Below are 23,926 nucleotides of genomic sequence, written 5' to 3'. Positions count from 1 at the left end.
ATAAAGTTTAACCAAAACGTCATAAAATATTTTGACTGTGAGACTATTTTCTTTTAAAAGGTAAGTTTTAACCCAGAAAACTCATTTACCGCCATGCTTTCAATTTAGACGGAAGTACAGAAGCTAGAGGAATTACATTAATTATAGAAGAAAGAGATGACACTGTGGTGTGGAGAAGTCGTACATACACATAAACTACGGAACAATCGACCAAAAGTTGAGATCAAAGTGTTTTAACATCTTAATCACCGAGGACCATATGGACCTAAAAATGTAATGTTCGTGGGTTATGTATAATTATAAAACTGACTTTTTATATGAACATGGGCAATAAAAAAAAGGTCACCTGTGGGCCACATTTGACTTGAAGGCCTGATATTGGACTACACTGCTTTAGACGATGGTATAATAAATTAATAAATAAATAAATAAATAAATAAATAAATACATTTTTGAAGGATAAAAGGTTGGAAAATAAATAAATGGGTAAAGAATGCAGCAATAATGAATATAAAATAAAGGCAGATACTGTACAGATATTTTTGTATTTATGGCAGTTTGAGCAATATTCAACCAAAATGCAACAATTAAACAAAAGTTTAATTTCCTATTGTTCTCAGAAGAATGATGGATATCCTCCCTGCAAATTAATCTTTGAACAAAAGAAACAAATGTCTCATATATATGTGTGTTGTTGCTATTTATGATACTGTTTCATTGCTCTGTCAGTATAATTTATTAATGTTGTTACCAGATCAGAAATGATTTCTAATCAGGTTATCATCCCCCTAACCAAATTTATAATTAGGGCAATTTGAGTAAGAAATAAGCACATCTCTCTTTTTATGACTTATTTTGACTGCAAATATAAACTTAAAGATCTAATAATGTTTCCTACCTTAAATATTGTCAGCATGTTATTTTATGTTTTCTAATTTCATGGTGTTTGTGCTTGTAATCATATCATTATATATGTTTTTTATCTTATAGGTGTTGTCTAATGTTGTAAAGCGCTTAGAGCTTCTAAAGATTAGGCGCTATACAAAGTCATTATTATTATTATTATTATTATTGTCCTCATTTGGTGCATCTTTGTGTTTAACAGCTTTGATCAGGAAATAAAGTCACGGACTGTTGATTAACTTTTTCCGGTATTTTCTTTCCTGAAACACCCACCTATGTATACCGGTATCATACTTATAGACTGGTTTTCTTCAATGATGTGATAATAATAGTCTAAATAATAACCAAAGAGTGACGACTATACTAACGAAGTCAAATTTCAGTGCAAAGGACACATTTTTTTAATTTCTGTTGACGGAAAAAGAAAATGCCTCGAACGATTGTAGCAGTTGAAGTTGCAGATATTGAAAAACGTAGAGTTCCATCAAAACACTATGTAAGTACTATTTGAAGTTGTTAAAGACGCAAATGTTCTGCATTTTTTAATTTTTTTTAACGATGTCCTGCAAAGGGGCCGTGCATAGCTTTAAACAGGAAAACATGTACCCCTAGGTCATAATTAGTTGGCACGTGCAAGAGCTTCTAATAATATGTCCTCTCTCTTTCTCTCTCTCTCGCAGTAGCTGTAGCAAAAATTGGTTTAAAGTTTGGCTGCGATCTGATTTCCTCATAAGTGATTCTATAGTTTCTGAGAACTGCCTTGTTTTGTATAAAACAGGTGTCAGGTGTCATTGTTGTAATTCATACAACCAAACAAAAATTGCTGATGGCATGGGGTTTATTTGCAATGAATGCAGATATTCGAGAGCATAATTAAGAGACTTGCAATAAAAATGGAGATCTAGCAACCGATGTAAAAAAAAAAAAATTAAATGTTACTGTACATTGATGCAAAGATAGGTGATTTTGATCTACATGCTACAGAGAACTGAATTAAAACAACAAATTTTGTCCCATGGAATTTAGCCTCATCATCAGACCTGAACATACTATATAAGGTGATGTGCTTGCTGTCCTAAAATAATGGGTATTATGTTCTTGGCCATATGAAATACAATGATGAGTAATACTGGGTGGTTTCAGGGAAACAAATTGATTTTCCTTGAACATTTAAAAATGTCTAATAATTTTTCTTTATCTATATTGCTAAAATCAGCAATTGAAAGAAATGAGATTGAACATAATATTTTGTTACAGTAAAGATAACCATGAAACTAGGGCCGGCAGAGATGATTCTGAAAATAAAACTGTTTTTTTAGTAACAAATGGGCTCAGTTTACTTTGCAGGACCTTGATAATGTTTAGCCATAGGCATGCATTTGGTTGTTTCTGTTTCAGGTTTATTTTCATGAATATTTGTACATATTTAACATTATTATGTAAATATCAGTCAAATATTCTTTTAAGACATTAATTTTCAATGATTGTCATTGTTAAGGAAATAAGAAAATATTCTAAGATGAGTATTTATTTCATAAGAACAAAACTATACTAAACATATAACAGACTGTTCATTTGCACTTAAAGATATTCATATTGGATAGGTTGCTTGCCAGTTTCTATTCCTTCACCTATTCATTCATACATCTACTGACTCATTCTCTCCCCCCCCCCCATTAAGTTAGTGTCATTCCTATTCATTTGTTATATAATTCATTCTTTCTTTCTTTTCATTACTTGCTTTCTTACTTATAAAGCCCCTAAATATTGTTGAGACATCTCTTTGTGGCAGATTGCATGACTTTGTTGTCAGCGCAGCTGATATGTGATTCTCAGCTGATAAAATTACATCTAAAATTAGAATGTTTGTAAAACATATTATTGACATGTTATCCCCCCCTCCATCCAGTGCCCCCTCCCCCAATTGAGACTGAGGTCTAATCCCAGGGGTAAATTTTTTGTGCATATCTGAATTTGTGTTTTCATTCCCAGTAAGTGTATATATGGTTTTGGGCGGGGATCTCTATAGTTTCCAGTTTATGACCTTGGGACTAAATCCTGGGGAAGGGATGGACATTATGACCAATGCCACTTGCATGATATAGATTTGATTTGTCTTTTCATGCTTGATAAGTGCATATATGGTTAATGAGTCTTGACATCAATACTTTTCAGAGTTGAATTATAGGGTGGAGATATCATTTGTTATGATCCAGGAGTTGATAATATACCCAGAGACAATCCATTGGTTGAAAAAAGACCAAGAGACAAAGTCATTTAGATATCTGACTTGATAATGTTTATTATTGTACATCAATACTGATAGGATGGGGATTTCAGTTGTTTCCAAGTTGTGATTCAGTGATCAAAACTGTATACCCTGGGGCATGACCATGGGTTCCAATTGATACCTCTGTCTGACACATGGTGAGACTAAACAGTTTATACATAGTCTCACTGACATGTTAGGGAGTTATTTTGAATTCAAGTAAATAACAATGGGCCCCCTAGCCCAACAACCTTTTTCTTTAAAAATATTTTAAAACCATTATGCACATCTATAGGCCACCCCTAATCATATCCTAAGGTGTGAAGTTTTTATCTTGAACCATCTAGGACTGCAGGATTTCTGTGAATTACTCAAGCACATCTAAACTGGTAGGATATCACAATCCCAGCCGTTTCTCTGAAAAGCACAGGGATAATCAGACACCATGGGAAAAAAAATACATATAAAGTTTTGACACAGATAAATTTCAAAGTATGATTTTCACTGAGAAGTAGTTTATGCAATTTATTCAGTATGGTTTTCTCTTCTTCTACACAAAACAAAGGTTTCTGTCTTGTTTTTTCATTGTTGTATAAAAACTTGGACTTTTAGTTATATTGTTGCTATTCCTGCTGAGATTTGCACTGCTGTGCCTTTGATATTTAGCTGATATGGTGTGACAGACATTTACAACTTGACCCTGATGATGTGTCAGTTTGGACAGATGCCATTATTCATTACTTGTAATTCATTAGAAATTCTATACATTTGGACCTGTGATAGAACTTTTTTGACTGGAGATTTAATTCACATTAGTTTAAGTTCTTTTTAAATTTTCACTTTGTATTCCAATGAAATAATTTATTTTTGTTCAATTTAACAAAACTTATTGGTTTTCACTCTTTTCTGTTACTTAGTTTAAGACCATTGAATCATAACAACACACACACATGCATACCACATCAAAATCTGGATTTAGATGGACCCAGTCATGTCACAAAACTCACTGATGAATGATGAATGGCTGCTTGCTATGGACAGTGGTAAATTGTTTGGAACTTTATACCGTGATTTTAAGATGGCTTTTGACTTAGATGACCATAATGAGAAGTTCAAATGTTCTCACTTATCACATTCATACCTGTCTCGTGAAGTCGAGAAGTTGTTAATGGGTAAAAATAAATCAGAACTTCTGTCCATCAGCAAAGGAGTTCCACAGGGATCTATTTTAGGGCCTGTAATATTAATACTGTTTAGAGTTGACTTGACTTCTCTATGTATACCATTTAAAAAACTGATCAATATGCTAATCATACTACTTTGTAAATCTGATTTTAACTTCAAGAAACAGTTGGGTGAAGATTTTATGAAGTTGAATATTGATGCTCACAGAATAACATGTTTATCAATCTTTTAAAAACCAAGTCAGTGTTGCTTGGAACTTGACAAAGATTATCAGTGATCAGAAATCCAAATGTTGAGCTTTTTGTTGAAGATAATCTAATTGAAAATGTATCACAGAAAAACTTTTGGGAGTTGATGTCGATAAGAATATAGACAAGTGAAACATGTTTGCTGTGTAGTAAGCTCAAGAATTTATTTTTTGCAGAGGATAAAAGTTATCTGCCATTCATGCATCAGAAATTAATTTCCTAAGCATTTGTTTTTTCTTTTTTGGACAACTGCTGCACAATTTGGGGAAATACAGCTGTCAGTAATATTGGAACAGTCTACAAATCTAAAAGAAGAGCAGCAGCTGTGCTCAAAGATTTCTTTTTTTACACACATTCCCTGGTCTGGTGACTTAAATAAACTCACAGGCCCTGATTGAAATTCCACAAGTCCAGACTCCAGTTTCCATATACCCCAAATTTCCCGTTTTTAATATTGTCAGAGCATTGCAATAGCTACTATTCGAATATAAATTCAATAGGGTTCAAAGGTGTTGAAGGTAATGCAAGTGTCATTAGTGTTCATCACTATGCTGGCATGTGTCACAAAGTAAAACTCAGTCAACCAAGAGTTTTGAAATTTATTTTTGTTGGGCTTTGCTGATAACTAATTGCTTCTTAAATTGGCTTCAGAAATGAATTACTCTGGAACGCTGTTCCAACAAATGAAATGATCATGCTTTGCATTCTATATATGTAGTAGAATCCGTCTTCAAAGAAATGTTGCTGGTAATATGTTTTTATTCAGTTGAACATTGTTGTGTTTGTTTGTACATACCACCATAAGTCTCATATTAATTCTTGCAGAAAGTTAACATCATTCATTTGGCACTTGCCCAAACTTGCTTATCCAGAGTTTTTAGAATACCATTCTGTCAGTATTATATTCTGCCAATTTACATTATGAACATTCTTTCAAATGAGGAAACTTACACCCAGGAAGAAATTTCTATTCATGGAACTGAAATAAGGATGTATGGATAATGCATTCACCGGGTTTTGTTTGATGATTTCAAGTGGGTTGAATAAATATTGAAAATAAGATGTCAGAAAGAATGCAACATTGCCGTCTTCATTGTTTTAGTACAGACATTAGCTGCCTTATGAACAGTTTAAACCTTTCTCAGACATTTTTCCTTGTTTCCTTATGGATAATAATGAAAGTATCTGATTTAGTTTCTGTCTAACAAAACACTGAGCCTCTGTTTATTGTCATTATATATTTTGTGTACATTAGATAACTATTATTTACAGCTTATTTATGTTGAAAATGATTTGGTGACCATAAACTAGACTCTGCTTAGTTTGTCTTGTGTGGGATCCATGGTGGCTCAGTTGATAGATCATTGCCAAGGATTCTGGGTTTGATACTTGCCCAAACCAGTCTTAGTGTGTTCTTGGGCAAGGCATTTAGGTTTCATTTCCACAGAATGATGTGGCCAATAATTTATAAGTGTTATTAAAACAATTTTTAAAAAAGGAAATAAGTACCTATTTGACAGTATGTTTACAGAGGTCTTCACTTCAATTTTTGTTCTAAAATTGTAAATGTTGGTTGTTGTTATGTCCCAGCAATAAATTTGGCATATATATCCCATAAAGCATTTAGCTTGTAGATGTTATTATGTCCCAGCCATAAACTTGGCATATTAGTCCCATAAAGACTGCTAAAGTGGCCTAGTGGTTAGAGCGTTTGCCTCAGTTGTGGGAGGTCATGGGTTCGATCCCAGGCTGAGTCATACCAAAGACTTACAAAAATGATACTAACAGCACCCTCATTTGGCGCTTAGCATTAAGAGGTTAGCGTTAGGACTGGTCGGCCTGGTGTCTGGATAATATGACTGAGTGGGACATCATGCTACATGTCTGTGGCATGACACGCCAGTGCTAGACATCGCTATAAACTGACACTGCAGATATCGTAGCGATATGACTGAAAAATTGTTAAATCTACATTAAAAATCCAAATCACACACACACACCCATAAAGCATTAAGTTGTGATGGCTGTATGAACATTCATTATCATATTCTTGCATGTGAAATTGCTTCTGTATCTTTTCATGGAATTTGATGAAACTTGGTAGATATCATTGACTTGAGTGGAACATATTCATGTGGTTCTCTTGTGTTGGTTTGAAGAGTTCTTTTGGAGTTATGTCCATTTTTTGGTATTACTTCAATTAAAATTTATATGATAAGTCTTGTGTGCACAGTTAGTTCCAATGCCTCAGATGAATTGCTCCACTCATTCAAACAAATAGGTGGGGGTATTCACACATTTCTAGTTATCCCCATACTGTTTTGTCCAAAAGTTGGGAATGATGTTGTCCTGATCATCAGCTTGCCATCCATGTATCAGTACTTGTCTGTCTGATTATAGTTATCAATGTCATGTGACTCCTCTAGTAACAATAAAAATGCGGGTTTGAAACTTTGCTTTATTTGTTGGTCTTTAGATCTGCTAAATGGCTTTAAAATTTTGATATGAAACCTGGAGAAGGAGGATTTAAATAAAAAAATTTCAATGTCTTAAATATTGCTGCTGTCAGTCTGAAAGTTTGGATTACATCATCAAGTCTTGCTGAATGACAGGAAATATTGATTCTTGGTCTTAACTTTGAAACTATCAAGATCCCCACAATATAACCATATAGAGTCTTGAAGGACATGATAGTTACTTTCCCAAGGGTCATAACTTGGAATATTTTGAGATCCACACCATATAACCATATATATGGTTTTGAAGAGGAAGTCAAATCAGACATGGGGACCCTGAGTGGCCAAATGGTCTAAAGCACTCTCCGTTACGGATCACTGCCATCTCACCTCTGTCTGCATGGGTTCGAGTCTCGGATTCAGCCTATGTGGGTATGTGAGAAAGCTTGCCAATAGCTTCTCATGGGTCGGTGGTTCTTTCCGGCGTTTTCCCGGGTTCTTCCTCCACCATTAACACTGGCTGCCATGCATAGCCTATCTTGTGCTGAAAAATGGTGTTAAACCCTACAACAACAACAACAACAACAAATCAGACATATACCCAATGCAGACCTTGGGTCATGCCACTGGAACAGCTAGGGGATTTGACCCACAGTTATTGCTTGGACACTTTTGATATCACTACCCCATAACCATATACATGTATTGGTTTGAAAGCAGACATATTTCCATTACTGACCCTGGGTTATGTCTCTGGGGTAGAGAACATGCCTCAGGGTCATGACTTGGAAACTGATAAGATTCCCACCCTATAACCATGCATACATGTAGTGGGCTCGAAAATCTTGTTATTGAATGAAAAGTAATGTTGTAATGTTGTTTTTACTTGAAGGTGTCTTATGATGTCTAGTTGGTCCAAAATATAAAAAAATCGTGTTGATGTGATGTCTGATTGGTCCACAAAAGTGACCATCTTGAAAATATCCTTTCTACTTCTCCTGAATGGATGGTCATATCAACATATAGTTTTTACTAAACAATTTTTTTATATATCTAGTTGGTCCTAATGGTACCAATCAGAAATTTCATTTCCCTGCCACAGTGGCCAGATTGAAAATCTTTTTTTACTATTTCTCTTGAATGTATGGTCATATCTTTGGAGCAGTGGCGGTTCTGTGGTTAGCATGTCAAACTCACGATTTAAAGGGTGCAGGTTTGAATCTTACCAGCAGACCAGTCTGGGTCAACTTCCATTGGTGTTTCTTGGGCAGAGCGTTTTCATCCAATTCTCTTGGGACTAAATAACCTGTTTGTGTTGCTGTGCCATAAAGCATGAATCAAAACAAACCAATCAACATGGGATTTTCACAAAAATACTTCTTAAAATTTTAGTTGTTCTTCAGTGAGTGAAAATGGTGCTGATCTGACTTCTATTATGACTGCCACAATGGCCATCTTGAATTTTTTTGGGTCACTTTCTATCCTAAATAACTAGTCTTACTGACGTAATGCTTTCCCCAAAGGACTTCTTAGGATGTTGAGTTCTACTAAACAGAAATGATGCTAAATGGATACTGAATATGGCCAAAATAGCATCCATATTGAAAATCTTGTAGTCCCTTCTAATACAGGGTTACGGTCGTTTCTTTTTTAACCCTATTGATAGAACTTTCACCTCTAGTGCTGTTAAGGTGGCGCTATACAGTTTCGAATTTTGCATAGGGTTAGGAATTTAAAGAAAAAGAATGTCCCCGGCTTTCCTCACTGGTTATACTGGCTATTTAAAAAAGACCTTGTATATCTTAGGTATAATGCAAAGAACCTTTAATTCCCTTTATTTTGGTGTATGATTGATGGGTGTACTATGGGTTATAGAGTATACAGCTTGGCCTTACTTCAAATGTGCACCTTTCAAAAAAGTGCTAGCTCTACTTGGTCATTTTCACTTCCTGAACTTCAGAGGTCAATTGTATAAAAAAGAGCCGATAACTTTTTTTACATTTTATATATTAGGTAATTCATTCATTGCACTTTCAGAAGCTGGTATTGTCTAGTCTGGCAAAATTCATTTTCCCTATTTTAATAGCTGCTATGTATAGTGTACTTTAGACTAATTCAGACTGATTTTTTAACACAAGGGAGCAGTCATTTTAGTTAGCATTGTGCTTAAGTCATGTAAAATTTCCAAAAGTACAATATCCAAAAGAAATATCATCCACATTACATTAATGTAGCATAGAGGTATGCAAACGTTCTCTCCACTGTGCATGTTTTAAATGCGAACTACTTCACCTTACATACGTCACTCTCTCAAAAGTACATATTATCTGGTGAGCGCCACCATAAAGAAGATGTAGGTATTATTTTTTTATGATTTAATTATGTTTATATGGCTGAAACATTTAAGTCGCAAGTATCAAAACAATCCTTATGAATGATTCTCCTGCCTTTTTCCCCACAGAACAGTATTTATGAGTGTCAGAGTCTCTAACAAGTCCAGCCTACCCCCCCCCCCCATGATAAAAGTGAGCTATTTTAAGAATGCACATTACATTTTGTAAACATAGCAACCAATGTTATGCTGAATGACAGGAACATGAAACTAGCCAGATTTATTTCTGAGATATCAACAATGAATTTTACAATTAGAAAAGGGAGGTAACTCATCAGCTTCATAAAGGTCATAGGTCAAAGTGTAAAATATTTGCCTATTGTTTAATATGGAAGAAGCGAATTCACTTTCCCTTCATTTATTTTTTTATTTCATTGCAAATAAATGAAAAGAAACATTTTCACCATATATTTCTGTCACTTATTGCAACAGTTTTAAATTTATGTTGACTCTATTCCTATATTCTAAGTCTTCTAATTTCCCCATAATTAAGGTCACTACTCACACAAACATACCTCATGGCAAATTATGTAAGCAAGAGAAAAATGATCATAATTAGCTTATTTTCATGCTTAAATGCAATATGAATGTACCATTTTATTCAGAACATCATACATAATTATATGAAAATAAAAAAAAATAATTGCAAACATTTTATTATTTTCTTTAAGGTGGCGCTATACAGTTTCGAATTTTGCATAGGGTTAGGAATTTAAAGAAAAAGAATGTCCCCGGCTTTCCTCACTGGTTATACTGGCTATTTAAAAAAGACCTTGTATATCTTAGGTATAATGCAAAGAACCTTTAATTCCCTTTATTTTGGTGTATGATTGATGGGTGTACTATGGGTTATAGAGTATACAGCTTGGCCTTACTTCAAATGTGCACCTTTCAAAAAAGTGCTAGCTCTACTTGGTCATTTTCATTTCCTGAACTTCAGAGGTCAATTGTATAAAAAAGAGCCGATAACTTTTTTTTACATTTTATATATTTGGTAATTCATTCATTGCACTTTCAGAAGCTGGTATTGTCTAGTCTGGCAAAATTCATTTTCCCTATTTTAATAGCTGCTATGTATAGTGTACTTTAGACTAATTCAGACTGATTTTTTAACACAAGGGAGCAGTCATTTTAGTTAGCATTGTGCTTAAGTCATGTAAAATTTCCAAAAGTACAATATCCAAAAGAAATATCATCCACATTACATTAATGTAGCATAGAGGTATGCAAACGTTCTCTCCACTGTGCATGTTTTAAATGCGAACTACTTCACCTTACATACGTCACTCTCTCAAAAGTACATATTATCTGGTGAGCGCCACCTAAAGACAACATTACTTCAATATCATTTATGAATTATGCTTTCTAAGTGTTTTAAAATCACCCAGAAAATAGAAAGTGCTTTCTTTGAATATGTGAATGCAGTTTGTGTTATTGAGTTTACGCTGGACATCAATTCAGTCAATGAAACTGCTTGATACATTTAGTTAAAGCATTTGATCCCACACAAGTCTTTATCACAGCCTGGCTTTCATTTAGTTAAAGCATTTGATCCCACACAAGTCTTTATCACAGCCTGGCTTTCATTTAGTTAAAGCATTTGATCCCACACAAGTCTTTATCACAGCCTGGCTTTCATTTAGTTAAAGCATTTGATCCCACACAAGTCTTTATCACGGCCTGGCTTTCATTTAGTTGGATTCTTAACAATGTTGATATATACCAGACTTGAATTTTAGGGAAAAATCACTTCTCCTTTTGGACAGATTCAGGAGAAGTGGAGCAAAGCAAGAAACAATATATATATATATATATATATATATATATATATATATATATATATATATATATATATATATATATACATATATATATATATATATATATATATATATATATATATATATATATATATATATATATATATATATACACACAGTGGAGCCTCATTAATCCGGACACATTCGTTCCCAGCAAATATGTCCAGATTAATGAGTTTTCCGGATAATTGAATCATGCACATTTTTTATTTTACGATATCATCACACCGTATATATGTACATGTATATGCTAGCTTTAAATGTAATGTACTGTATATTCAATAATGGTTGAAATAAATTAATGAATACATCTATTAATTTGTGTTTATTTCACATTATTATAACATGTGCTTGTACGTACATATACAGTAAATAGAAGTTTAGACAATTAACACATCGAACACATCACACTATGTTCATGTACATGTATGTACTGTACATACATTTATTATGTCAATTTCCTGAAGAAGTCTGTAACCTTTGTTTGCCTGGATTCTTTGAAGCCCTATACTGTCCACAGCTTAAAAATGTCAACTGTATTTGCACAGCAAACAATAAACTGTGATTGTTACATACAATTGGTAAACAACAAAGAGGCTTACTGACACTTTTAATTTATTTACCATATGTTATGTCAAAAAGCGTGGACGATTTGATGCCAGTGAGTTTATTTTATTGAGTTTATTTAATTATTAACACCCCCATTGGCGACTAGCTAAAACAGACATTGTTTATACAATCGCTGGTTACAATATGGTCACGCTACTTAGTTGTTGATAGTGGCCATAGATTCTCAAGGGCTTCACTACTGTGTTTTATGTATTATCCTTCTGATTGTATTTTCACATAGGATTTTTCAAATTTTCTTATTTTTGGACAGATTATTTCCGGATTATCGAGACAAGTTTTAATGTAATTTTATACTTTGGTCCCCGATTTTGATTTCCGGATCTGGAATGTAGATATCTTGATTAACGGAGCAAATTAACATTTAGGACTTCCGTTCCCATTGAATTATGTCCGGATAGCGAGGTTTCCAGATAAACGGAGTCCGGATTAACAAGGCTCCACTGTGTGTGTGTGTGTATATATATATATATATATATATATATATATATATATATATATATATATATATATATATATATATAAATCATTTCTAAGATTGTAATATTATCACTACACTTTTTGTTACCATAGTAACCAAGCTATTTGGTATAAATTCATCAAATTAAATGTTAGACCAAAATACTTTTTTATATTTGGAATGTTTAAGATCATGAGTGCATCCTAGAAAAATATAAGCACAGAATATACAGCCAAAACATTATGGATTTTAAGTGTTCAGTCTTAACACTTAACTTCAAACAAAACACCTGTTTTACCTGTATTTGGTGGAACTTGGACAATCCAAGCCAAATCATTAGAAAATCTCACTTTTGGCAATAATAAATTGAAAAAATTCAAAGCATGGCTGATTGGGCAAGAAAGTAGATAGCTAATATAAAATAATACTGAAAATATGTACTTTTGTCATGATTTTTACACATTCTCGGCTGGATTTAGTTGCTATGGCAACCAATCTGCATGCAGAAATAAAGTTTACCCAATACCCATCCAGTGTCCTCAACAAATTTCCCACTACAGTATAAAGAAAATTATTATTGCACAAGAAGTAAACTCATAAGGGATGCCAAATTACTGAATTAATAATATCAATAATAATAATAATAATAAAGACTTTATTTAGAGAAGGTAACTCAGTTAGTTACAGAACTAATCTCCCTTGAGGCCTTCTATCTGTTATGTACAATATATACAGTATATACAACATGATGTGAAGAATCTGGCTTGACACTAAATAATTATGAAATTTAAAAATTCAAAGTATCAAGCCTGGAACACATGCACCAGCATCAATGAAAACAAAAACATATATAAAAAATAAAATATAATCCTGCATTGAAAAATTCAGCTATGAAAATGATGTAAAATTACAGAAAAGCAGGCCGTATCTTTTGCACAAGAACTGTTCAATTTTCTAAAGATTTCATCCATTTAAGACATTGATTGTGAAAAGATGAAATGCTAGAAGCCTGCCTTATGTCACTGGGAATGTTGTTCCCTACAAGTGGACCAGCATATTGAAAACTTTTTTTTTAAACAATTCCTTCTTTGGCCTTGGTATAATGTAATTTTTTTCTTCTTATGGACCTTAAATTTGGAGTGCCATCAGCGTCTCTTTAGTGAAAGATACTGCTTAGATACACAGGAATGTCTTTTCTAGATACTTTATACATCAATTTGGCCTTTCTAAGAAATATTCTTTCATGTATTGTTAAAACCTTTATATTATTCATTGCATCCTACAAAATTTCTATACATTGATCTAGAATTAAATGGCAAGCCCTCTTTTGGAGTCTTAAAAGTGTTGTTATGTTTGAATTAGAGGTATTACCCCAAATTACATTACAGTAGTCCGAATATGGCTGAATATAACTTTTATAAAAGATGACCCTATACTAAAGAGGAATGTATGTTTTGATTTTCCTCGGCAGCCAGAGATAAGAATTAACCTTTTTTGAAATATGTTTAATGTGAATAGACCAAGTACGAATGTTATCCACTTTTAATGGATAAATCCTGCGCAAATCCAGATGTTAATCTACAGACTGATGCGCAGGAAAGGGTTAAGTGGTGAAGGAAATTTGATTTTCCTATTGTTGAAACTTTCAACATGTTGGATTCATGTTCACGTCAAGCTGACATTGAATTTTAAAATTTATAAATCAGTGGTCTCCAGATAAACAAAGTAATACTTTGCCCTTAGAAATTATATATTAAAAAGTAAAGATATATTAATCTTGTACAGGGAAACCAAATTATAAATAACACCTTGTGTGTGTTGGATTTTTAATGTAGCTTTAACAATTTTTAAGTCATATCACTACAGTGTCTGCACTGTGGCAGTTTATGGTGTGATCATCCTGGTGTCAGGATGATGTGACTGGGTGGGACATTATGCTACATGTCTATGGCATGATGCCCCAGTGCTTGACATCACTATAAACTGCGACACTGCAGACACTGTAGCGATATGACTTAAAAATTGTTAAAGCAACGTTAAAAATCCAACTCACACACATGCTAGATTATCCAACTAACTTTTGTGGTTAAAAAGTTACAGCTAGGATAAGGAAGCAGACTGCTGACTTTCATGATCAGTTTATGTGACCTTGACCTTAAGGAAATGGATATGGCTATGGTATGTGACAGAATCTATATTTATGATCCATAACTGGTTACGGTATCATCAAAATACTTGAAGTGGTTCATAAGTTATTCTCCAGACAAATATATGAGTCAGAGTTACATTTTAACTTGATGTGATGCAGCAGAGGCAGGGGTAAAGCTAGACTTGAATTTTAGGAAAAGTGACTTATCTTTTTGGACAGATAAGGGGGGAGGGGTTGCTGAATAGGGAGAAGTGGGAGCAAAGCAAAGAATGCAATATGTGTGTGTGTGTTTTCATTTTCCTATTTGAATTATGTCCTGTATTTTCTATTTTTCAAGTTGAACATTTTCAGTGTTGTATCATATTGATACCCATTGTATTTCTACCTGAACGTGTGTATGTATGGATCTTTGAGAAACATAGTGTATTTTGTTCATATGACTTTAAAAGAGCACAGAAACTGTACATCATAATTATCTTTAACAGACAGGAATAAAAAATTTTTTTTCCTTTCTGAAAGTTCTCTATAAAATGGCAGTCAAAAAGGTTTCTAAGCCATTTTGAAATAACCCTTGTAACATTGTACATGAGAGCAAATGCACAAGTGTCGTCATACCAAATTGTTTGTTCTAATTTGATTGTTGCAGAATAAACATTACTGTAACTATTTATAGACAACACTCTAAAGTGTTAATGTCAATATATGAATAAACTAGACCCTTCTTTCTAACTGAATAAACACAACCAAAACATGTTTAGCACCACAGACAACATACAAATGCATGGATTTTTTAAAAATAATGTAACGACTGACTCTTTATAACTTAGGTACAAAAATCCATCTATGGGATTGCAATTTTTGATTTTATTATTTGCCTGTATACTTGTAGTAACATCATGCATTGGTCAAATAGTATTTGCATCACTAAATTTTTCATATTTTCACCAAAAAATGAGAGATAATCAGAAATAACCTTGACCTTACAGTGCTTTTAGAATGTTCACAACATAGCACTGTCCCATACACTACTGACCTATATAATTAAATTTTTTAGGCTCAGTATATCTTATAATATTTAGACTTTGCGTTTTATCAGTTATATATTTTCCTTAATCAATTTGCCCAATGATTTATGAAAACAGACAATAAAATGCAGTGGTATTTCCTAGACACGGTGATGACTGCCCTTACAGGTTCACTTATGATTTTAAAATGTTTTTATAAAGAAAATAGTGCAAACACAGCAGTTAAAATATTTATTTCTTGTGGTTTATGTTAGAAAGTGCACTTCACAATTCTGTTATTTCAAAACAGAAGTTGCAGTTAGCTTTCATTATCAAATCAAATGGTAGGCCGTACTTGCAGAAAGTGGGCAGAGATAATTTACTTGAGTGGGGGAGAGGGTTAGTGGTTAGTAAGCTTTTAGATCACATGCCTGTGAAGGTACAAAAGTTTGTTGGTATCAACACTTCATACAATACATTTCACCTTGGGCTACAACACTCTGAATTATAAGCTGGCTATGGAGAGCGAGGATCTCAAAAGTCATAAAATACTGTCACTCCCTATATGTCTAAAATCTCATAGGGTGAAGCCATTTTCGCTTTCCTAACAGAAGATGTTTACATTTTCAGGCAGCTTAATTGCCTCTTTGCCTGGTATCATCACTCCTGCATGGGCATGGCTATGGTAAATGTCATTATATAGCTAACAATTTTCACAAACCGAGATCTGCTGTTGCATAATGCGCTGTCAGATCTGGGTCTGTGAAGATTGTTATTTGTAAATCAGTAGAACAAAGAACATAGACCCTATTCTGCAGGCACATTATGCTATGGCAGATCATGATCTTTGTTGTTCACAGTTTGACTCAAATTATAAGCAAGTATATATGGTTAATTGTGTATTGTCAGTTAAATATAGTGAATAAGAGTTACCATATCTACTTGCTGACATGTTCAGTCAAACTGCAAACAACAATAATCCTGATTTGCCACCTGCATGTCTGGGCTGCTTGTTCAACTGATTACTACTGACAAGTTGCAAAGACCCAGATCTACCAGTGCATTATGCAATGGAAGATCTGGGTCTGTGCAGTTTGCAGTTGGACTCGTCATAGGAGTGGGTATATATGTTAATTGTAATCACTTGACAGAAAGTTTTACTATAATGAAAACTGATTGGAGGGGGGATTTAGATTTTGGGATATTGCGCATTACTGGATTACTTATTTTGCTTGCTACTTTATTTACCCTGTAATAGATAAGTAGTTACTCTACTTCTCCCCCCAGAAAAAAAAAATCATTAGAAGCACTGTTTAGGTGATCTCCACAGATAGAATCAGTCACTAATCTTGTGGACCTGAGTATTGATACAAATATTTTTCCAGACTTTCAAAAGACAGCAAAATTATGCCCTATTTAGAAGAATGGTACTAATGGCCATATGAAATTATCAGCCTGACTTTATACTTCTAACATTTTCAAATGTGTGTGCGTGTGTGTATGTGTGGAGAGAGAATAGTATATTACTTGCCATCTGAAACTCAAAATAATATCCAGTAACAGCACTTTACCATTAAATGTTAAGGCTGTACACAGTATTATTCGAAAGATGTTTTTAGTACTGTGGTGACATGGCCAGTGTTTCCCTTTACCCTCATTTGCACTTCAGAGACCCCCAAATTTTTAATTTGATCCCCAGTTTTGATACCAAAGTTTGTTTTTTACTCGGTCCAACCCCCAGTTTTGACACCAAGGAGATTTTTTACTCTCAGTCTTGCACCCCTAGGGGATACACTGCATGGCCTACAACTCTTTACCATTAAATGTTAAAGCTGTAAGCTGTACACAGTATTATTCAAAATATGTTTTTAGTACTGTGGTGACATAGCCTATAGCTCTTTACCATTAAATGTTAAGGCTGTAGGCTGTACACAGTATTATTCAAAATCTGTTTTAGTACTGTGGTGCCATGGCCTACAGCACTTATAACCATTAAATGTTAAGGCTGTACACAGTATTATTCAAAAGATGTTTTTAGTACTGTGGTGACATGGCCTACAACTCTTTACCATGAAATGTTAAGGCTGTATGCTGTACACAGTGTTATTCAAAAGATCATGTTTTTAGTACTGTGGTGACATGACCTACAACTCTTTAAATGTTAAGGCTGTACACAGTATTATTCAAAAGATCATGCTTTTAGTACTGTTGTGACATGGCCTACAACTCTTTACCATTAAATGTTAAGGCTGTAGGCTGTACACATTATTATTCAAAATCTGTTTTAGTACTGTGGTGTCATGGCCTACAGCACTTATAACCATTAAATGCTAAGGCTGTACACATTATTATTCAAAAGATCATGTTTTTAGTACTGTGGTGACATGGCATACAACTCTTTACCATAACTGTTAAGGCTGTAGGCTGTACACATTATTCAAAATCTGTTTTAGTACTGTGGTGCCATGGCCTACAGCACTTATAACCATTAAAAGTTAAGGCTGTACACAGTATTATTCAAAAGATGTTTTTAATCATGTGGTGACATGACCTACAGCTCTTTACCATGAAATGTTAAGGCTGTACATACTATTATTCAAAAGATCTTTTTTATACTGTGTTGCCATGGCCTACATCACTTAGAACCATTAAATGTTAAGGTTGTACAAATTATCCTAAAGCTGATTTTAGTACTGTGGTGCCATTGCCTACAACTCTTTACCATCAAATGTTAAAGCTGTACACATTATTATTCAAAAGATGCTTTTAGTACTGTTGCCATGGCCTACAGCACTTATAACCATGAAATGTTAAAGCTGTACACATTATTATTCAAAAGATGTTTTTAGTACTGTGGTGACATGGCCTACAACTCTTTACAAATAATTGTTACAGCAAGGCTGCACACAATAAAATTCAGAAGATGTTTTAACACTGGTGCCATGGCCTGGTACAGAATTATTGAACAGATGTTTCTAGCACTGTGTTGCCATGGCCTACAGCTCTTTACCATTAATTGTTAAGGCTGTATACAATATTATTCAAAAAATGTTTTAGCTCTATGATGCAATGGCCTTTACCATTAACTCTTAAGGCTGCACATAGTTGGCAAGAATTGAAATTGAAATACAGACGTGCCATAAGTGAATAATTATTGCTAGCTTTTATCTTATATTCTTTTCTGATTTATTCTTTGTTCTTGGACTTGCACATTTATATGGTTGGGTATTTCATTATGGTACTGCTCAAATGGCTATGTGTTCTCAGGTACACAGAAGTCAGTGTAAACATATGCATAATTTTCATTTGGGCTGCATGAAAATTCCATGAGCTGAGCCCTTTGTTCTCAAGTTTTTTGTTAGAGAAATTCTCGTTTATTAGATTCATTTAAGCAAAGCGAGTATCAGTATGAATTATCAAACAAACTTAAAGCTGTCTGTACACATACCTTTTTTTTACTAGATGGCCTTCTCAAACTTAAAGCTGTCTGTACATATACCTTGTATTAATTTATTAGAGGGCCTTCTCAGACTTCAAGCTGTCTGTACGATTACCTTTTATTAATTTATTAGTGGGCCTCCTCAGACTTAAATCTGTCTGTACATACACCTTTTATTAATTTATTAGAGGTTCTCCTCAAAGGAGAATACCTTTTTTGCTAAATGTGTTACATTCTTTGCATCAGGGCTGCAGACAGGATTTGTGGGCTGTAGAAAAAATTCCCCATTAGGCCTCAATGAATTGGAAAATTTCTCTTCTCTGGTGAGCCCCTGGACCATTTTGGGCCCCTGAATTTTTGCCCTAGTTGTCCTACCCTGTCTGTGTCCCTGCTTTACATAAAGTATTATTATTAGTATTATTATTATTATTATTGATAATTTTTGTTTTTCATGTATTGTGCAATTATATGACTTCAGGCATGTGATAGAGACTTTTGTAAGTCGACAACAGTCATAACTATATTTAATTCTTATCAGTAATCATTGTAATCAGTCTAATTCTTTAAGTTTCCAAACAATTTCATTTACTTACATTACATATTCATTTCCTGTTACATCAATGTTTTATATTGTATTCGAAGTTATATATTTAGAAGTAATTGCCTATGAATATCTTTACACTGTTTACCTTATTCCCAAGTGTACCTGACCTGAGAGCTGGGAGGTTATTGTATTAAGTTTGTTGAGTGTTTTATAGTACAGCAGCATAGTGTGATTATTTAGTGTCAAGGTAATTTGAACTTAGTGCCTTGAACAAGGACATACTATGGTAGCTGAGACATGTAGATCTATTAGTGGGTTCAGACCTACACCTTTTTAGTCACAAGTCTCATGCCAGCTTTGGTTCTTTGGTCACGGGGTATTTGACACCTTTTGACTGTTGAGTCTTTTGTTTGCAAGTATGAAAGAATGTTTACTTGTCAGTGTCATTACTATGAACTTTAATTTGAAAAAAGAAACTCATCTCCTAATCCTTTTCTTGTAATGAAGTGTTATAATTATGGTTGGCAGAATGCTAATCTTGCTTGTGCAAATGACAAGGATAGAAAATCGTTCAAAAATGTTTTGGGGCACTGAATGGTAAAGGTCTTGTGAAGTGATATATTTGTGATACAATATTAGCAACATGCTGAGGTAGTCATTATTTCTTTGTTGAACATAAAATGACTGAAATTTACACCAGTAAAGATTGGACTTTAAATTGTTACGGACTTGTATATTTTTCAATGGCCTGCATTCCTACAACCTTGCTTCTCAGACACATCTTAACACTCCAGAATAATTTCAAGCAGTGAAGTGAATTTTCCAGTCACTTATCCATTTGCTGATTCAGGGCTTACCATGGTTTTTCTTTAATGTTTATTTATTGGAATCAATACTTCTTACTACACGTTTTCATCATTTGTTTTGATCATCAAAACATTTTTCACTATAAGCCTCCAGTGCTAATAAACATTTCTCAGAGGAGCAGACTGAGCTTAGTTTGTAATTACTTTTAGCACAACAATATTTAGGTTGTTAACATCATCAGCTTTTATATTTCTATAATGGCCGGTTGAGTAAAATATTTTAGTACTTAAATAACGGGATGTCGATTAATGTGACTTGGGGGTGGGGGCATCATGCTACATGTCTGCGGCATGATGCCACAGTGCTAGACATAACTATAAACTGCCACACTGCAGACATCATAGCAATATGACTGAAATTTTTTTAAAGCTACGTTAACAATCCACATCACATCATACCTGTTCCTCAGGGTCAGTAATGAAAATGTGTCTGAGTTTGTTCTCAGGTCCTTCAACCATTATACGGTTAGAAGGTTTATACCTCAACTGTTCTAGGTACACTGGTATGTCTAGTTCTGTCTCATGTCTCAACTGTTCTAGGTACACTGGTATGTCTAGTTCTGTCTCATGTCTCAACTGTTCTAGATATACTGGTATGTCTGGTTCTGTCTCATGTCTCAACTGTTCTAGGTATACTGGTATGTCTAGTTCTGTCTCATGTCTCAACTGATCTAGGTATACTGGTATGTCTAGTTCTGTCTCATGTCTCAACTGTTCTAGGTATACTGGTATGTCTAGTTCTGTCTCATGTCTCAACTGTTCTAGATATACTGGTATGTCTGGTTCTGTCTCATGTCTCAACTGTTCTAGGTATACTGGTATGTCTAGTTCTGTCTCATGTCTCAACTGTTCTAGGTATACTGGTATGTCTGGTTCTGTCTCATGTCTCAACTGTTCTAGGTATACTGGTATGTCTAGTTCTGTCTCATGTCTCAACTGTTCTAGATATACTGGTATGTCTAGTTCTGTCTCATGTCTCAACTGTTCTAGGTATAATGGTATGTCTGGTTCTGTCTCATGTCTCAACTGTTCTAGATATACTGGTATGTCTGGTTCTGTCTCATGTCTCAACTGTTCTAGGTATACTGGTATGTCTCAACTGTTCTAGATATACTGGTATGTCTGGTTCTGTCTCATGTCTCAACTGTTCTAGGTATAATGGTATGTCTGGTTCTGTCTCATGTCTCAACTGTTCTAGGTATACGGGTATGTCTGGTTCTGTCTCATGTCTCAACTGTTCTAGGTATACTGGTATGTCTGGTTCTGTCTCATGTCTCAACTGTTCTAGGTATATGGGTATGTCTGGTTCTGTCTCATGTCTCAACTGTTCTAGGTATACGGGTATGTCTGGTTCTGTCTCATGTCTCAACTGTTCTAGGTATACGGGTATGTCTGGTTCTGTCTCATGTCTCAACTGTTCTAGGTATACGGGTATGTCTGGTTCTGTCTCATGTCTCAACTGTTCTAGGTATACGGGTATGTCTGGTTCTGTCTCATGTCTCAACTGTCCTAGGTATACTGGTATGTCTGTTTCTGTCTCATGTCTCAACTGTCCTAGGTATACTGGTATGTCTGGTTCTGTCTCATGTCTCAACTGTCCTAGGTATACTGGTATGTCTGGTTCTGTCTCATGTCTCAACTGTCCTAGGTATACTGGTATGTCTGGTTCTGTCTCATGTCTCAGCTGTCCTAGGTATACTGGTATGTCTGGTTCTGTCTCATGTCTCAACTGTCCTAGGTATACTGGTATGTCTGGTTCTGTCTCATGTCTCAACTGTCCTAGGTATACTGGTATGTCTGGTTCTGTCTCATGTCTCAACTGTCCTAGGTATACTGGTATGTCTAGTTCTGTCTCATGTCTCAACTGTTCTAGGTATACTGGTATGTCTGGTTCTGTCTCATGTCTTTCAGAGCCATATAGGGTTATTGGCTGGGGATCTCAACATTTTCCATGTTGTGAATCAGGGGAAACATTATACCCACAGGGCAGACTTTCCACAAAACACATTTCTTCTTATGAAGTGTACATCTTAGCTGATTCTCAATGCTTACATGGATTCATGAGATTCTTTTGTAACATCTGCAGATGGGTACCCGAGTGGCCGAGTGGTCTAAAGCGCTCTCAGTTACGGATCACTGCCATCTCACCTCTGTCTGCATAGGTTCGAGTCTCGGATTCGGCCAATGTGGGTATGTGAGAAAGCTTGCCAGTAGCTTCTCGAGGGTCGGTGGTTCTTTCCAGGGATTTCCTGGATTCTTCATCCACCATTAATACTGGCCGCCATGTATAGCCTATCGAGTGCTGAAAAATGGCGTTAAACCCTAGAACAACAACAACAACATCTGCAGATGTTTGAATATATTAAGTGTCGTATAAGGCAGGTTTCACTGTATTTGTATTGCACCAAGAAGCATGGTAGTCATATCATACAGCTATAATTTAATACCTTGTCTCCATGACCGTTATCAGAAATATTGCACAGTAAACATCAGGCAATACTCATGGGTACAAGATAATGGTGGCCTTTTAGGTTAATGTCAGTTTAGCTTTACTAAATGTAAAGCTGGTGAAACATGTTTATTGCGAAAAGATAATGGAAGAGAAGAAGACAGACTGTTCAAAGTATTAGTAGAGACTATTAGTAATTTACTGCTAATGAAATAAAACAGTAATGTCAAGATATGACAGAAAATATAGTGGAATAGTGCTTTTACATCCATGATGATACTGGAAAGCCTATATTTGCTAACCATTCATCAGTATGAAGATATTTTTATATATCAAGTTAATGATGTTAATATTGTTTTCATATATCAAGTTAATGATGTTAATGCTGTTTTCATATATTAAGTTAATGATGTTAGTATTTTTTTAAATATCAAGTTATTTTATATATCAAGTTAATGATGTTAATGCTGTTCTAAATATCAAGTAAATGATGTTAATTATGTTTTCATATATCAAGTTAATCATGTTAATATTGTTTTCTTATATCAAGTTAATGTTGTTAATATTGTTTTCATATATCAAGTTAATGATGTTAGTACTTTTTTAAATATCAAGTTATTTTATATATCAAGTTAATGATGTTAATGCTGTTTTCATATATCAAGTTAATGATCTTAACTGTTTTCATGTCAAGTTAATGATGTTAATTATGTTTTCATATATCAAGTTAATGATGTTAATGCTATTTTATATATCAAGTTAATGATGTTAATACTGTTTTCATATATCAAGTTAATGGTGTTAATACTGTTTTCATATATCAAGTTAATGATGTTAATTATGTTTTCATATATCAAGTTAATGATGTTAATGCTGTTTTCATATATCAAGTTAATGATGTTAATTATGTTTTCATATATCAGGTTAATGATGTTAATTATGTTTTCATATATCAAGTTAACCGATTCGGCCCTGATCCTGTCTGTAGGTGTGATGAGGCTGTACCCTATTTCTGAGCTCTGCAGCATCTAGGTCATTTAAGATACACCAAAGTGGGTGGTATTAAAAAAAAGCAGACAGATATAGCTCTAAAATGGTACCAAATAATCTGGAAG

General features: G+C 34.2%; 2 protein-coding genes across 3 annotated transcripts in view; one reads left to right on the top strand and one right to left on the bottom strand.

Annotated features, from left to right (window-relative positions):
- The window catches only part of LOC149795618 (nuclear pore complex protein Nup107-like), a 110,600-nt gene extending 110,475 nt beyond the window's left edge, over positions 1-125 (bottom strand). The window contains exon 1 of the mRNA XM_089965447.1: positions 90-125. Within this exon, the coding sequence (XP_089821573.1) occupies positions 90-95 (6 nt within the window). The 5' untranslated portion in view covers positions 96-125. The remainder of the gene's footprint in view (positions 1-89) is intronic.
- Positions 126-1,181: 1,056 nt separating this feature from the next.
- The window catches only part of LOC149795617 (uncharacterized), an 87,169-nt gene continuing 64,424 nt past the window's right edge, over positions 1,182-23,926 (top strand). The window contains exon 1 of one of the 2 annotated variants that reach the window (XM_089965443.1): positions 1,182-1,399. In XM_089965443.1, the coding sequence (XP_089821569.1) occupies positions 1,331-1,399 (69 nt within the window). In that variant the 5' untranslated portion in view covers positions 1,182-1,330. The remainder of the gene's footprint in view (positions 1,400-23,926) is intronic. The other variant, XM_089965442.1, reaches the window with a different exon arrangement.

Source organism: Sinohyriopsis cumingii, chromosome 7, assembly GCF_028554795.1.
Source record: "Sinohyriopsis cumingii isolate HCF-2022 chromosome 7, ASM2855479v2, whole genome shotgun sequence".
Lineage (NCBI taxonomy): Eukaryota > Metazoa > Mollusca > Bivalvia > Unionida > Unionidae > Sinohyriopsis > Sinohyriopsis cumingii.
The sequence above is the reverse complement of the archived record's forward strand: the minus strand, read 5'-3'. Positions and strand labels throughout refer to the sequence as shown.